The 14,434-nt window shown below is 44.0% G+C and overlaps 2 protein-coding genes across 4 annotated transcripts; both read right to left on the bottom strand.

Moving 5' to 3' along the window:
- Nucleotides 1-2,469: 2,469 nt before the first annotated feature.
- On the bottom strand, nt 2,470-8,755 carry ctsa (cathepsin A). 3 transcript variants are annotated; one of them, XM_085776837.1, is made up of 14 exons: nt 8,686-8,755; nt 7,851-8,017; nt 5,756-5,867; nt 5,624-5,674; nt 5,428-5,514; nt 5,153-5,308; nt 4,848-5,024; nt 4,320-4,411; nt 4,118-4,196; nt 3,881-4,029; nt 3,484-3,559; nt 3,281-3,370; nt 3,069-3,170; nt 2,470-2,852 (listed from the first exon to the last, which is right to left on the bottom strand). In XM_085776837.1, exons 2-14 carry the CDS (start codon nt 8,015-8,017, stop codon nt 2,769-2,771), a joined length of 1,422 nt encoding a protein of 473 aa, XP_085632963.1. In that variant the 5' UTR covers nt 8,686-8,755; the 3' UTR covers nt 2,470-2,768. The 3 variants fall into 3 exon arrangements, with proteins under 3 accessions (XP_085632963.1, XP_085632961.1, XP_085632962.1); XM_085776835.1 differs by having other exon boundaries at nt 7,851-8,037; nt 8,699-8,755; XM_085776836.1 differs by lacking the exon at nt 8,686-8,755 and having other exon boundaries at nt 7,851-8,047.
- Nucleotides 8,756-10,011: 1,256 nt separating this feature from the next.
- snrpb (small nuclear ribonucleoprotein polypeptides B and B1) lies at nt 10,012-13,268 on the bottom strand. The gene is made up of 7 exons (XM_085776838.1): nt 13,176-13,268; nt 11,981-12,132; nt 11,048-11,159; nt 10,761-10,913; nt 10,538-10,667; nt 10,255-10,386; nt 10,012-10,163 (listed from the first exon to the last, which is right to left on the bottom strand). Exons 1-7 carry the CDS (start codon nt 13,176-13,178, stop codon nt 10,123-10,125), a joined length of 723 nt encoding a protein of 240 aa, XP_085632964.1. The 5' UTR covers nt 13,179-13,268; the 3' UTR covers nt 10,012-10,122.
- Nucleotides 13,269-14,434: the final 1,166 nt, after the last annotated feature.

Below are 14,434 nucleotides of genomic sequence, written 5' to 3'. Positions count from 1 at the left end.
GTGACAGTGAACTCACCATCATCAGACACCTGTCCAGTCTGAAATGCCATAGCCTACCTGTGCAGGTGAGTCCAGGAGAATGAGCTGCAGCAGGTGAGTTGTTGAGCTAACGTGCCAACATTGCCAACTCAAACAGTGAAAGTGCAGTCACGTTGAAGGTCAAAAACACAAACCTCCTCCTGCCGCTGCCTTCAGGGTCAGCTGGGAAACTCTGCCTTCTCTCTGGGTTGGTTCAAGAACTCAACGTGTGCTCTGTTCCCTGAGCCGTGACTGGCAGGTGACATCACAGGACTGTGTACTGTGACACAGTTTGAGTTTACAGTCAACATGTAGACTGATGCAGCATCAACATGCAGGTTGAAGGTCTGACAGTATCGTGTTTTCATGCTGCATCTGCACTGGAGTATTGTTGTGACTGGTAAAATACCCAGTTTTTCACCCTTGTGTGATACCACTCAAAGATTATTGGTAATCAAAGAGAACAATAACCAAGGAAGTTCACACCTGCCTCCTCTCATAGGAAGCTTCCCTGGTTATCTTTGTACTTGAGGTGGTTCTCTGCAGGGACTGGTCCCTCTAAAACCAGGACCAGCTCCTGGCTCAGGCCGTACCAGACCAGCAGTGCTACAGGTGTGGACGCCCCAGTGATGTTTTCTTTGCATTTGTAAGCTTGTGCATAACAGCCACTTCCGTAGAGAACTCCTTTGTGTCTGAAACATCACAGTAGAGCAGAGGATGACCAAAGTTCAACCACAGTGCAGTGAGTGGGTGTGTTGATGTAGTTGAACAGTGCTGCTCTTTGTTTAGAGAATGCTAATCGGCCTAGATGCTCACTTTTTCTTTGAGAAAAATCTTGGAAGAGAGAGCTTGGTGTTTAAAACAAACAAAACAATGTGTAAAATGATAAAAATCTAAAATAACTTTATATAGCCTATGTGTTGGGATGTTTGTAAAATTGTATGCTTTGTATTTCCAGACCCATGAATAGTAAGAGTCCTACAGGACAGGAGTGGGGCAGAAAAGAAGAGAAAGGTGTTAAGCACGTTTGATAATGGAGGACAAGACCACATGGCTTCTGTTGTTCCATAAAGATCCTTGACAAACCTAGGTATGAAATTTGCAATTTCAATCCCCCATTGGTTACTGCACGGCCCAGGACCCTTGATGTCAAAGTGGTCACAGAGTGTGACCTCTCTGAAAGTGAGGCTGAAACAGTTTTGCCGGTCGGGTTGTCTATCTCTGTACAGGCTAATAAGCTCTGTCATAGTTTTAAAAATGCCTGCGTGCCCCTTGTACTGTATTTGAATCAGAGGAGAATAGTAGAACCAACTCACAGACAAAACTACTGTTTCCTGCCAGTGTCCCTGGGGATTTTAAACTGACACTTTTTTTTTGGAACATGACCATTTGAAACAAAGGCTGAAAAATCATTATCACTTTCAGAGTCAAACACAGTGGGACAGAGGTCATCAGAGGGACACTTCACCTTCAGTGCCACCTGCACTGGAGCCAGAGGCAGCCCACGGTTTCAACTGCACACTGGGCTAGATATAGCCTTGACATAGCTGGACAGATTCAGAACCATCCAGAAATGGAAATTAAAATTATTATAGCACAATAAGGCATTAACAGTTATTGATGTGATATATATATACATATATAACATGTAATAAATGAATTTAACTGCTTGGGTTTAAAGTGGTCTACGTTCAGCTGGATATATTCTGGGCTATATGAGAGTTACTTTTTTTTCCTATTAATGACTTTTTATAGACTCCCTCTTTGTTCTTGTCTTCTCCTTTGTTAAATGTGTTTCCCTATCTTGTTATTGCTCCCAAATACTCTGGACAGAGTGTCTGTAGTGCCCATTTTCCTGTTGTGTTTGATATATTCCTTGCTGCTTTTATCATTACTCTCAAAACACGTCGGTCAAGTAAAGTTGTCTTCTTTTGTTCTTGTGACCTTCTTTGTTAAGTGTTGCTGGAGCTTTTTTTTCTTTTCTTTTTCAAGTATTCTGGATTCTCCATGGAACTTGTTAACTGGTGAAGTTTTGCCAGATACCCCTACTCTACTATATAAGAGCTACAACATAGATGCAACATTAAAATGACATCCAGTGCTCAGTGGATTGGCTGAAATTCCTACTTTTCTACTATTCCACCAAGTTTGCTTTTTAAATTACCGTCATGTTTTCTTTCAATCGGTCATGCCGACGCTCCCGAGCTTTGCTCTCCCCGTGTTGACAACACTCAGCTGCTCAGCCCATCTCATCAGCAAGAAGCCTACAAAAAAAAAACCCAGCACACACAAAGAACCCACAAAAAGAGTGGGAGGGGGTCGTCACACACACACTAGCAAGACGAGAACAGCCAGACTTTAGACAGAGACATGAATCTCTGCTGCTTCTGGTTCAGGTTCTGCCTCCACAGTCGGAGTGGGTCGACATGAAATCAAACATCAGTCACTTCCTCCATTAGGATCAAACTTTATTCTCTGGTTTTTCCCTTTAAATCAAAAGAAGACATTTCACATTAAAATCAACGGACAGGCTGTAGGCAGTGCTCGTTTCCATGAAAACCACATGAGGTTGAGTGATTAGATGACATTTCATTTCTCATAATAATGATCTCGTTGCCAGGTAACACAGGGCAGAACTGTACTGATTGGCTGACGGTCAGGAAAATAAAAATAAAACTTTACAGTAGCCTGAGAAGTCCAAACCGAACAAAGAGCAGGAAGCAGTGGTGGTGACCCGTAGAGGTCAGAGGTCAGTAGGGTTGTTTCTTGATGAATCTGGTGAACATGGCGTAGGCAGCGACTGGTTTATCCGTGGGCACCATGTGACCAGAACCCTGCAGGAGGACAGAGGTCATAGGTCAGCAGCAGCGTAAACAGTAAAACCCTCCTGTTGGTCTCCCATCAGTGGACAGCAAAACATCCTGAGCAACATGAAAATTATTACTATTAATGAAACCTTCCATCAACAAAATACATTAAAACCTGACAGGTGAACAGTGACATCACAGGGCCAGCGGGGTCACCTGACGATGACCATGGAGGAGGTTTACCTTGATGGTGAGAAAGGCGATGCCATCGAACTCTTTGACAAAGCCTCCTACTTGCCGACCGTCTTCATCTTCGTAGAACCATGGACGTCTCTGGACCTCCACCTGAGAGACACCGGAGCTTAATACACCTGCGACTCGGACACCATGAGCATCACCTGCGACTATCTTTGACACGGAGACACGGTCGTTGACTTAAACAGGAAGTTAGTTACCTGCTGGTGCAGAGATTCGACAAACCACTCGTCTCCCATGAAGTTACAGGCCATGTCCACGTCTCCGTTATAGACCAGGACACGGTACTTCTGCAGAGAAGACATGAATAAAGACGTCCGATCACAAGCTGAGCTCATCGTGGACAGAGGTTTGTTCTTTACAGGTTTCATAATTGAAGAGGAACAGGTGTGCGTGAACCGACCAGAGCAGAGAGCAGCTTCAGGTACTGGTCCTTCACATCCATGTAGAGACGACCATAGTTCAGATTCACCTCAGAACTGCAACGCAGGTGTGAAAAAAAAACTTCACAAAATCACATCAGGAGAACATCAAAAAACACACAAGAAATCAATTATGAGGTCACAAATAATATGAAACAGTGCAGTGTGGAGTGGGACGGATGTATCTCACAGATGTGTCGTTATATTAACAGGTATGATCGTGTATGAGTGGGCAGTAGGACAGATGTATAGCTGTCCAGATGTGTCGGGTGTGTAGCGTTACACAGAGATGGGTGAGCAGGTGTGTCAAGCAAACAGGTTGAGACAGATGTGTGGTGCTTTACAGGTGTGAAATGGGCGTCACAGGCTGCACGTTACCTGCAGATGGCCCAGTCCAGGGCTTTGGGACTGATGTGCAGAGCGGCTTTGACGTACGGGTTGTTCAGGTAGAGGGAGGAGGAGGTGGAGTTGGTACAGGGGGGGTCCAGACGGACGGACAGGTGGATATTTGCCAGACCTCGTAACTTCTGTACACAGTCAGAGGAAAACCAGGAATGCATCCATCCGTCAGCTGAGGAAACTCTTATACACACACAGAGGCGACCCCCCACTCACCTGGTTCCAAAGCTGAGTCAACGGGTGATTGATGAACGAGTTCCCCAGATCTCTGATCACCAGCTCCCCTCGTTCAACACTGGTAATCAATAAACAGCCGATAACAGAAGTGACTTTGAATCCAGGAGTAAACTGATGTACTACATTCCTTCAGTAAAATTAAACAGACATGATGAGTCAGAGGTTAAAGGTCAGAGCTCACCTGACTCTCTCGCCGACTCCACCAAGACAGGGAGCGTACAGGTTGTACATGTTCAGTCCTGAACTGTAGACGATTTGCTGAACCTCAGACACCTAAGACAAATCAGGATTTAACTCACTATAAACCAGTTCAAAAGAAACCAGAGCAGCTGGGTCCAGGGTCGGACCGGGAGGAAAAAAAAAAATCAAGGCCGGTGGTTATACTGGTAATGAAACAAGATTTACTCTGCGGTTATCTATGAATCAATTAGGATTGACTGCATAAAAAGACTGGTTTGATCTATAGTAAAATTAAGAAGATAAATTTTAAAAAAATTAGCTTTATTTATCAATAAACCTGTTTGGATTGACAGCATACGAGTCTAGACAGGCTCAGACTGGTAACAGATACTACGATTTGTAGTAGACTACACAGACCTGGATTGAGAACATGGATTAAGAGATGATTTTATTCATTGATCTATGAGCCAGCTAGGACTGACTGCATATGAAGACTGACTCAGACCGGTCCAGACTGGTTCAGACTTACGCTGGCGCTGCAGTTCTGGTCCTGGTTGTCGAAGAAGTTGCACGTCTTGTTTTTGCAGCAGAACGTCTGCAGCTTGGTCCACAGCTGACTTCCCAGCAGGCCGTGGTAGTACGCAAAGTACACCAGAGAGTTATCGTTCATCTCATAACTCGACATGCCGTTTCCCACAGCAATGCCCTAACAACGGGAGAAACACAGGTCCTGTGACAAGGTTGCTACTGCTAACAGTGGTCCAAGACCTCTGTCTTCACCCTGCAATATCATCAGCATGTAAAACTGTGTAGTACTGCAGCACCAGTGCAGACCTGCAGGTTGAGGCTGGGGTCCTCCATCACCCTCTCGGCCAGCGTCGGGATGTAGATTCCACCGTAGCTCTCTCCAGTTAAGAAGAGTTGGTTCTTGCTGAACTCTGGAAACAGACTGAAGAACTCCTTCAGAGCCAGGTAGTTGTTCATAGACACCTGAGAACGAACACACACACTTTTTATGATCCAAACAAACAGAGACACCAGGAACATGAGAAAGAGAGGAGGATGGGGTAGGTGGTACCCAGGAGCTGAGTTTCAGGTGCATCACTGACCTCTGTGTCATTAGTGATGTAATTCTTGTCATCAGAGTACGAAAACCCGACGCCTACTGGAGACTCCAGGTACAACATGTTGGCAATCTGCCCAGAAACAGGGAACCAATCAGCTGTCAGAAAAATCTCAAAACATTAAACACAACCTGAGTCAAAGAAGAAGATTTAACCTGTAACTTAAAAAAAAAAAACTCACCTTGTTCCAGGAGTACGGGTTGTACTGCAGCGTCACTCCATCGTCCTGGATCTTTAACCACAAAGGTCAGAGGTCATCATCACTGATACAGGTGAGTGTAGATTAACGTGGGCAGAGGCTAATTTTACCTACCAGGAAGGGCCCGTGTTCAGTCAGCAGGCCGTCCAGAGAGCTGCAGCCGGGGCCACCGTTCAACCACAACACCACGGGGTCGGCTGACGGGTTGCCCTGGGACTCCAGGAACCTGAAAACAACCACACCCTCAGGTAAGGTACCCACAGGTGGTGACGCACCCACACCAAGGTGGACGTAGTGTTCAGGTGGACTTAACAAGGCTGGGTTAAAGCTGGGGTAAGCAGGATTTGTTTTAAAAACAAAATACACTGCCAGTCCAAAAAAAAAGTCACCACTTGGATTTAACTAAACTAATAGGTAAGAGCCTCCCATTGGATAATTGATGCATGGATGATTATGTTTCAGCTGGCAACAACTTATTTAACCGTAACTGATGCAGTCTCGTTTCTTAAACAACCATGTTGGATGACAAGTTTCAAAAAGGTCAAATTATTGGCATGCATCAAGCAAATAAAACATCTAATAAGATTACTGAGACAACTAAAATTGGGTTAAGAACTGTCCAATGCCATATTAAAAACTGGAAGGACAGCAGTTTTCATTTTCCTTCTTTTATTTATTTTTTTATTTTTTCCTTTTTGACCAGTTTTCTTTCTGTGTAACCTTTGATGATGGTTCTTTATTCACACATCGCCCCGGTCCTCGCAACTTTACACTGGCTCCCCGTCCTTTGCAGAATTCAGTTTAAAATCCTCTTAATCACTTACAAATCTCTTCATGGTCTAGCTCCACTGTACATTTCAGAACTTTTAACCCCCTACTTAGCACCGAGATCCCTCAGATCTGGAAATCAGATGCTGTTCTAAGCTCAGGACAAAGGGAGATCGTGCCTTTTCTGTTTTAGCTACATTGCTGTGGAACAAGCTTGCCCTCAGCATCAGATCAGCTGAGTCTGTGTATCATTTTAAAAAGCTTTCAAAAACCCACATGTACCAACTGGCATTTATGCAATAATTTTTATTTATTTTTTTGTTTGTTTGTTTTTTTTATTTTGATCTTTGTTTCTATTGTCTTATCTATTTCCATTATTTTATCTTATGCTTGTTCACTGTTTTCTGTACGATGTTTTCTTCATTTTTGATTGCTTTATTTTCTCAATGATTTTGTATTTTGTGAAGCACCTTGTAACCTTTTGAAAGGTGCTATAGAAATAAAGTTAATTATTATATTATGTGCTGGAGAAGACTTTGCACAGAGGTCCAACTCACCCATCATCAATACAAGATCTTGGCGAAAAATTAATGCAAACTCTGGACGGAAATAAATGTTGTGACATTGCAGAAGCTTATTGAAACAACACCACAGCAAATGCATGCCGTAATCACAGCTAAAGGATGTCCAATGAAATATTAAGAGTGTGTGACTTTTTTTGGGATGGGCAGTATATTAACTTTTTTAGAAGAACATTGTGTTTTCGCATTCAGCTATCAGCAAGAAAAGGTCTCTGTGTTTGGGGCGATCACAGTGTTTCTCTACGTCTCTGTCTGGCCCCACTCTGTCGGGAGGCAAGGCAATTTTATTTGTATAGCCCATTTTTACAGTTTGTCTCAAAGGTCTTTACATAGCATCATAACAACATCCTCTGCCCTTAGACCGTCACATCGACTGAGAAAAAACTACCAAGATAATTGGGGAAACCTCAGGGTGAGCAACAGAGGAGGGATCCCTCACCCAGGACGGGCAGACGTGCAATAGATGTTGTTACAGACAAGAAAACTATTTAAAACACAAAATATGGAAAATCATGGAAATATATGGAGAAACATGGAAATGGGAGGCCCTACTCTGTCCTACTCTGCCGTTTTTGTTAGGACAGAGTAGGCCCGGCCCTTCAACCAATCAGGAACCCCCTAGCCAGAATATTGATTGGTCAAAGACACCGGGAGCTGTAGGCTTGTTTTCAAAAAACAAATCCTGCCTATCCCAGCTTTAAGGCACAGGTGTGTGTCCTGACAGTCAGATGGAGGTTCAAGTGTGCTTTTAGACACTCAGGTGTGGCTATTCTGGCGAGTTTGTTAGCCCTACAGCTGATATTTTTACGATTTGGATGAACAGAAATCACACGTGTCAAGCGTGCGTCTCAGGTACCGACCAGTAGTGCAGGTGTTTTCCATCAGCAACAGTCAGGTATCCAGAGTACTGTCTGAAGCTCGGCTGTTTCTGCAGGCCAGGCAGGTAAGTGATCTCGTCTGCATCTCGAGCTGCGTCTCCGCCCAGCAGAGAGGACAGGAGGAAACACGACAGCAGCAACACTTTCATCTGAAATAACAGGACAGGAACTGATATCATCATCAACGCCACATCCAAGAATGAGATCCAGACAGACCGGTCCCACCACTCCCATCCAACTCATCTGGCTGAGTGGGAGCTGGGAGCCCAGTGCAGGCTTTACCAGCTGGGGGCGCTGCGGGATTAAAGAGACCGGGTCTGCTACTGTAAAAGGAAGTAATGCTGTGTGTGTGATCGACTGGGACGAATGAAAAACACATGATTAAGAGGAACTAATGCTTATGATCCAAGCTGAATTAATCACGAGACCCATCAGAGTCAGAATTTGTATTAAAAGTTATTAATTATGTGGTTATTTTAGCCCCTCGTCAAAATAAATGTAAAATTCATGTAGTTTTCAGTGGAGTTTGGTAAATGACGCACAGCGGGACATGTAGGCAGAAGAGGAGCAGAGTTTGTCCATCCTGCTGTTTCTCCATCAAACCAACTCTAAACTCAAACACTCTCATTTAAAGCTGCGCAGTTCAGCTCAGTGAAGTTAGTTGTTAGTTTCCGCGTGTTTTAAACCGGAAACATTAGCTCGGGCTAACTGCTAATATGCACAAACAAACTAAAACCAAGTCTGAAAAAAACATTAAAAAACAAGACAGACGGAGACCTGAATGAGGTCCTGTCAGTCGACGGAGTGAAACACTCACCGTGTGTCCGCACCTGGCTTCAGTCTCCACAGGTAACGATGCGACTGCAGCTGCCGACAATGAACAATCACAATGGTCATATGACAGAGGCCGCTCACGTGACCACATCTGACACCCCCTCCCACCCACCCCACTCCTTTTTACTTTCTTTTTTAACCGAGCATGTCAAGTGTATATTTCTTTTGTAAAAAATATCTATATGTATACATATTGCTAAAATATTGAATATCTATTATCACACAACACCGTATATAGTTTCCTCACGCATATAAGTTTTTACGCTGAATCATCAAATAGGTTTTAGAGACTTGTGAGCACAAACATAAAATCTGGGCTCAGTATTTCTTGACTGCTTATAGTTTGAATATTTACATGTATTGTTGTTGTATTGTTTTATTGCTTTGTCCTGGCTACAGACTTAACATTCACTCCCCAAATGGATACAGCTTATCTGAGCCCTGCTGATTTCTTACATTTGGAGGCTGATTACGGTACTTAGGTTTCATATGCAGACTGGAAGTTATAAACACAAGTAATCTGATATCATATTTATGTTTTCAGATTTCTTTTCACAGAAATAAAGAAAAAATGTCCCCTCTTGAAACAAGTTGGTTTGTGTTTCCCCTTCTCCCGTCATCTTGCATGTAATTTAATTAGTAGCCTGAATACATGTTTGCAAGCTTGCTGGAAGTTCAAATAAATTCATACGTGCACAGTGATTAAAGTTGTTATACTAATCAAATTATTCTTAACTTTTTCTTTATCATTACTTCTCTACTGTAATTTAACACAACCGTACTAATAACCATCACACAACCAACCTTTGTTGTGTGACTAAAAGCCATGGGTGGGTGTTGCTAAATGCATATAAATCAACATCATACATTGACTTTAGAAGTTCTATTATAGGAAAAAAAAGTTGTGATGCATTTTATTAAACCAGATCTGATTTTCCAACACTTACATGGCTGAACATTTTATTTTCTCTGTTTGTATCCAATGTAAATAGTAAGCACCTTACCTTGAGTAATAAATTCAGTTGAGAGGCTTTTTTTCTAGCATTACGTATTGTAACCATTAATAGCACAAAATAGTTTCAATGACTTTCCTGAGTAGTAGTCAATAAACTACATCACATTTCTCTGGGATAACTTTGCTGTGGTTCATCTTCTTTGATGGTGCATTGTAACATTGTGTTATTGTCCTGTTACTATTGTCTCTCCACCTCTGTGTAAAATATTAAAAAGGCAATTGTGCTGTGGTCAGCTTTTACTCCAGACCTTTGTTGAACTGGTTACCATGGAAAATGAAAACACACCCCATCTTAAATCAAACATCCTGAGGAAACTTTATTTAAAAAAAAAACACAAACGAGACTTTTAAAAACAAAGAAAAAAAACAACCTATACAACAGGTGAGTGATGGAATGATGCCTCTTCAGGGCCGGGGAGGCGCTCTCATCCCGGGAGGGGGGGGTCCTGAAACATCAGAGCAGAGAGGTCACATGATCTGATTGTATCAAGTCTGATGATCAACGATGCTGCAATCTGACCCAACATGTCGGCTCACCTCTCATGCCAGGGGGTGGCGGCCTGATGCCTGGGGGAGGCATCCCCATCGGAGCTCCTCGCCCGGGGCCTGGAGGCATCCCCATTGGAGGACCCATAGGGGGGCGCATGCCGGGGGGTGGGCCCATCATACCTGCAAGGAGGGGAGCCAGTAACAATGAGAAAACATAGCATCAGAGAACAGGAGGATAAACTCTGCGTCAGTTCAGGCGTTTGGCGTCCCAGTGTCACACAGGAGGCGTTCACGTGCAGGACCGGGTGTGGGACATTTCAGCTCCTCTTACCTGGAGGTGGGGCTCCCCGACCCATCGGGGGTGGGGCTCCTCGTCCAGGTGGGTACTGTGTGGGGGCGCCGGCGATGCTTGCACCAGCGGCTGCCGCTGCAACCGTCCCTCTGCCCTGCGGGGTCATCACCTAGGACACACAAAGGCAGTCGTCACCACCTGAACACACACACACACACACACACACACCTGAGCACCGAGGAGACGCCGTTGTGATGGTTACCTGCTGTGAAGGCCCGCCCACTCCTCTGACCGGCCCTGCGAGTCCAGCTGGAGCCTGAGGCATCGGCGCTCCTGCAGGGACACCACGACCTGCTGCCCGACCCACGCCTGGACCCCCGGCGACGCCGGCCAATGGGACGCGTGCAATTCCAGTCTGAGCACCAGACAGAACAAACATGAAAGAGTTAAACATATGTTTTTAAAATCCCGTTCTGAAGAATCAGATGTGACTGAGCGAGGCTGGAGACGCCTGCGCTGAGGCGTTACCTGGCTACGAGCAACACTTACATCTTTAGGAGGTGGGCCCTCCACTGTCATAGAAACCAGGTTCTCCCCCCTCAGCAGAACGAGGCCCAGTACTCGCTTCTCCTCCCGCTCCGGCTGCTTTGAGTTCTTTGGCCTGAAGAAAAAAGGACAAAATGACTCATTACCAAACATTCATCAGCAACGACTAACACAGGTTTGCACAATATGATCCATGTATGATTGTTCCATCGTCACCCTGTAGAAATTACAATAGCTGATATGATGGCAGTTGGTGCGGGAAAGAGTGTCGTCACTTAGAGTGAGAGAAAGAGCATCTCTGCAGGGTGAGCAATACAGTTAAAGCCATGTTAAAACTAACTTGGATCACCATCTCAAAGAAAACATCTGGGTAAATCCAACAGCTGGCAGCACATAGAGGCATTTGTGTGTTGAACAGCACTAAGTGAAGTGTTTTGTCTGTCTCCTCCGCTCTGATTAATCACAGCACACCTACACAGTCAGCTGGTTGGAGAATGAGTGTGTCACAAGCACCGGTTATGTGAGGGGATCCCAACATGCAACTATAACAAGGCAAAAACTACATTCATGGGAAAACAAGCCAAATATCATCTATCACAAGCTGAGGGATGACCAGTACCCTCAGATTTACCTCCTGAAAGAAGTTTTTCATAAATTAAACTGATTATCTGCAACCAAACTCTCCTTGGCTTTCCACACAATGAAAACTTGAAACTCTTTCAGCTTTCCAAAGGAGGAAGGACAATTTGAAAAATGATTTTAACAAGACTGAAAAAGGCCAAATCATTCAAAATACAGCTAAACACAATTTTACTTGGCAACTCATGTGAAAAAAAGAAAAGGAAAGACGAATTTCCCAGGTGAACAAATAATCAGACTAACCAATATTCAGGGTAAGGATCAGGTGACAACTACATATTTAATCTCTGAACTTACTTGATCTTCCTGAACTCGTCGCAGTCACACAGGATGAGGTTCATGTGTTTGTCGAAAGCTTTAAAGGTGCCGATGAAGATGCGGCCGTCCTGCAGGATGCACCTCATCCTGAAGTCGATGTGCTGCAGCATCTTACTACTCTTTCCCACCGTCTGAAAACCAGTCAGAGAACAAGTGAACAATTAAATCACAATGTAATCAAAATCACAGTATCACTAAGTGTAGGATCCAAAAAGCAGGAGGTGGAAGTTCTTGGAGGTAAAGGTAAAATCAGAGATGCACGGGCTGGCAAATCATATTCAAGACACAGTGGACGTGCTTGTTTAGTACAAGACCAAACAAAATGCACATAATCAGTTTTATATGATTTAAGGGAAAAAGATAACTTTATTCAAATTGGAATTGCAATATGGACGCAGTAGGTAGAAAACTTGTAGGTAGAAAACCTGCAAGTAACATCGGCAGCTGTTGATAACATCACCTGTAGATCACACATGTGAACTGTGCAGCTTAACTCTGGAAAAGATTGTTAGCAAAGACTTGTTCTGACCATGCACAGTCCCAGTTCAGCTTTTAATGCCAATAGTTTGATAAGTGGATCTCAATGAGCTATGAATCAGGGTCACGTAACGTTAGCTGGCGAAGATCCAGGTACAAGGGTCAGAGACTGAGACCCAGAGACCCGGACACAGGCTGAGACCAAGACCCATTGTTCACGGCTGGGTGAGTGTAGCCATTATAGCCTCGGTACGGAGGTTAGCGCATAAACAAAGCAGCACAGTCCGACCCCGGCCCACCAGCAGCCCCCGGCCCAGTGTTTCCTCCGGGTCCAGGTCCCGGCTCAGACTCGGGCCAACCTGGTCTTCACGTCTCTGTCCAGGAGACCGGACCGACCATAACAGCAGCGTTAAGCTAACCGGGGAGCTAACGGCTAACAGAACAAGCAAACAAACCGTGTTACCGGCTGTTTGTTTGTTTGTTGCTCGTTAATGGACCGAGGGACCTAGACCCGAGAGGGAATTCATTATTGATCTGTTTTACGGGTTTGACCCGCGCGGAGCTGCAGCTTTCCACCGACGTTCACCTGACGTTCATTCAAACTCCCGCCACCACAACTACTACACCGTAAATCCGTGAAAATACGAGCCGCCCCGCGGAGGGCAGCTCCTTGGCTTTCCGTCCGATAAACACTCACCATGATTGCGGTTCTGATGGCTCCGATTCCCGCCGGATTCACCGAACAAACCCAAAAAATTGACCCGCGGATCACCCGCCAGGCCCGTCTTTATCTGCGGTTACAGGAAGTGACGTCGGAGGCGTCGTGCCACAGCGGAATTGTTCCCACGGAAACAAAGAAACTCAGAAGGGTCCGTGCAGTGCAGTGGCGCTGAGTGACGACCATGCAAACAAAATAAACACTTTAATATTTATCAGTAATGGAATTCAACTGAATGCGTGTGTTTTATAATTTTAGGAAAAAAGGGCTCAGCTACCTGCTAATAATTAAGACTGTCATCATGTAAACACAACGTGGTCATCATGTTTAATCAGCTGCACCTGGACCATTGAGATGCTGTTTGCACTACCCAATAGTACTGCGTGCATTAAAACCAACCTATGATTAAAACACTGAAAGTGGTTATTACTCGACGTCGATAGGTTGTTACTTCTCATACCTCGATATAATTACTTATTTGTTTTGTTAAACAATTGATAATGTGTGAGATTGTTGTGTGTCTGCAGATCCCTTTTATATTTGCAGGGTTTTTTTTGTTTGTTTTTTACTTGTAGAGGGAATGTTTATATTAACAGATTACACATTTACTCACTGATTACAGGCACACAAATAATGTTAAGATAAATTTGCCTCCATAAATGACTACCTATTATGTCTATGGGGGCTGGCCTGCTGTTTGTTCTCCAAGTCTAAATATGGTAGTTTTAATCCCTGAGTAGTGTCTGCAGGTAGCCTGTGTAAATATGTAAATTAATTGAATGTATTCGTATTTGTGCATAATATTCCAGGAATTCTGTTGCATATTTCCATATCAGTTGTGATAATGGCATTTACGTTTTTCTGCTTTTACAAATGTACTTTTTTTATTTATTGAAGATGGGACCTTTTCCTAGTTGCTCTAGCCGAAATTAGTCTATTTTCAGCCCTGGGCCCCTGGATACTGTCTACAGGTGCCCTCTTCCTTTCAGGTAAAGGTGAGGGACTCGGACGAACCTTGGTAAAACCTGAAAGTGAAAAGACATTAGATAAGGATTTGTTAACAGGGACGACGACGACGAAATGATGCTTCTGCTTCTCATTATCTTTGAACTGGTGGTGATGACTGGGCAGTTATGAAACAGCATTGAGAGAGAGAAAAAAACTTTGATTAAATGAATAAGCCTACAAAATCGACAGACATTATTCAAATTAAAAGAAAACTTCATTCAAATTGAGGA

The sequence above is a fragment of the Trachurus japonicus genome, chromosome 5 (assembly GCF_045865225.1).
Source record: "Trachurus japonicus isolate A0001 chromosome 5, Traja_1.0".
Classification (NCBI taxonomy): domain Eukaryota; kingdom Metazoa; phylum Chordata; class Actinopteri; order Carangiformes; family Carangidae; genus Trachurus; species Trachurus japonicus.
Note: the sequence above shows the minus strand (reverse complement) of the source record. Positions and strands in the feature narration are given on the sequence as shown.